Source organism: Xenopus laevis, chromosome 4L (genome assembly GCF_017654675.1).
Source record: "Xenopus laevis strain J_2021 chromosome 4L, Xenopus_laevis_v10.1, whole genome shotgun sequence".
NCBI lineage: Eukaryota > Metazoa > Chordata > Amphibia > Anura > Pipidae > Xenopus > Xenopus laevis.
In genome coordinates, this window is record NC_054377.1 from 105,387,372 (window position 1) to 105,389,254 (window position 1,883).

General features: G+C 39.1%; 1 protein-coding gene across 1 annotated transcript; it reads right to left on the reverse strand.

Annotated features, from left to right (window-relative positions):
• Positions 1-244: 244 nt before the first annotated feature.
• Positions 245-1,145, reverse strand: LOC108714427 (proteasome activator complex subunit 2-like). The gene has a single exon (XM_041590572.1). The coding sequence runs from the start codon at positions 1,063-1,065 to the stop codon at positions 331-333; it is 735 nt and encodes a 244-aa protein (XP_041446506.1). The 5' UTR covers positions 1,066-1,145; the 3' UTR covers positions 245-330.
• Positions 1,146-1,883: the final 738 nt, after the last annotated feature.

The window sequence follows — 1,883 nt, forward strand, 5'->3', positions numbered from 1 at the left end:
ATAACAGTAAATGCTTTCCCATGATGACAAAACAAACTGAAGGCCAGCTAGGATGAGTTTGGAGAGAATGTCTATTGCTAGATACTCCTGGAAGCCTTGTAATGAGCTCAGGGGTGCACTGACAAATGGTTGGACCTTGAAGCGATTCTGTCATGATTTTTATAGTGTAGTTTTTATTACTAAATTGCACTCTGTATGTTGCAAGTCATTTTATACTTTTTTTTTCCAGGATCACTTCTGTCACTAAGTTTATTATTTTTATTTGTTTCGTCCAGTGCAAAACTGTATGGTTTATACGTGTTTGTGCATCACAGTAGTTACAGACATATATCAGTACATTGAACTCTTATCCTCTCCTTTAGGGTCTGTGATTTTCTCAAAATTCTTCAGAATAATGTCAAAGATTTCAACATAGAAGTTTCGCACTTCAGTATAGGCTATTCTTAGATCTACAAATGTGATTTCATCTTTTTCATGAACCAAAGCTCGATAATCCATCACGTGTGTCTCTTTCGAAGCTTTGGCAACAGCATCTCCTCTCTCTGAAAAATATTTAGAGATGTTGGTCTGTGTAGTCTCTACTTTGGTTTTTACAGCAGTTACACGTTCTACCAGTTTTTCCTGCACTGATACTCCAAAGTCATTTCCATCTTCAATTTTTGGTATCATGTGATGGATCCAGGTGATAATCAGGGTACATCCTTCTCTCAGGCTTCGTATCTCAGGCTGAACTATATTGAGGACTTTTTGCAACTTCTCATTCTCCTTTAGGAACCCACAACGTGGAGCTTTTTTTTCTTCTTTATCTGTCTCCATCTTGGATGAATCCTCAGACTCCGGAGTTGGAGGATCTGGAATAGGGATGTTCAACTCAGTATGAAGGGTTGCTAGGTCCTCCACATTGAAAACATTGCTCTTCAGAAGATTATCCATGTATTGAATCTTCTCTGGAAGAAATTCAAACAGGAAACGCTGCACCTGAGAGAATAGAGCTAGAGCTTCACGGAACCCATTCACCTTCTCCTGGTTGTCCTGTGAAACTTTTAGACGTAGTACTTTGGCCATAACTGTAGTTAAAGAGGGTCTTTCAGATTCTTCGGCCTCCGCTTGAGATTGCTTTTCTTCCTGTTCTCCTGTCTGTATCGGCCCTCTGTTACTTTCAGTTTTACTTTAGCTGCTGCTCATCATTTTATACTTTAACTAATAAATGCATTTTTTTAGTTGTTATATTTGTAAGTAGGCAGCCATCTCAGGTTATTGCGTCTGATCCTGTACTTTCAGTAAGAGCCAGCACTTCACAATGGAGCTGCTTTCAGATAAGCTGTTTCTTCTATTCAATGTTATTTCCCTAGTCCCAGAACGACTTTGCTTGTTCCATTCCTTCTACTTCTTTGGTGCTATTCACATAGCTAACAGTCGATGGAGTATTTTTAGCAATGCATATTTTTGACTTTGTTTTGATCTCTACAATGTTCTGTATAAATAAAAATATATATATATATCCTTTATTGTGCAAGCTATATATATATATATATATCCTTTACTGTGCAAGCTAAGCCAAGCTGATGGCACATGGAACAGTTTCTCACAGTGGGGCAAATTTACTAAAGGGGCGAAGTGACTAACGCAGGCAAAAATTCGCCAGCGTGACGTCATTTTGGTACTTTGTCAATTTACTAACAGTCGCTGGCGTAACTTCGCTAGTGAAGGAGATAGATACTTCGCTCCCTAACGCCTGGCGAATTTGCAATCTGGCGAATGGACGTAACTACGCAAATTCACTAAGATGAGGATTTTACTGAACGTTACCTCTTGCGCCAGACTTGCCTTTGCCACCTCAGACCAGGCAAAGTGCAATAGAGTAGATAGGACTTCCTAAAAAA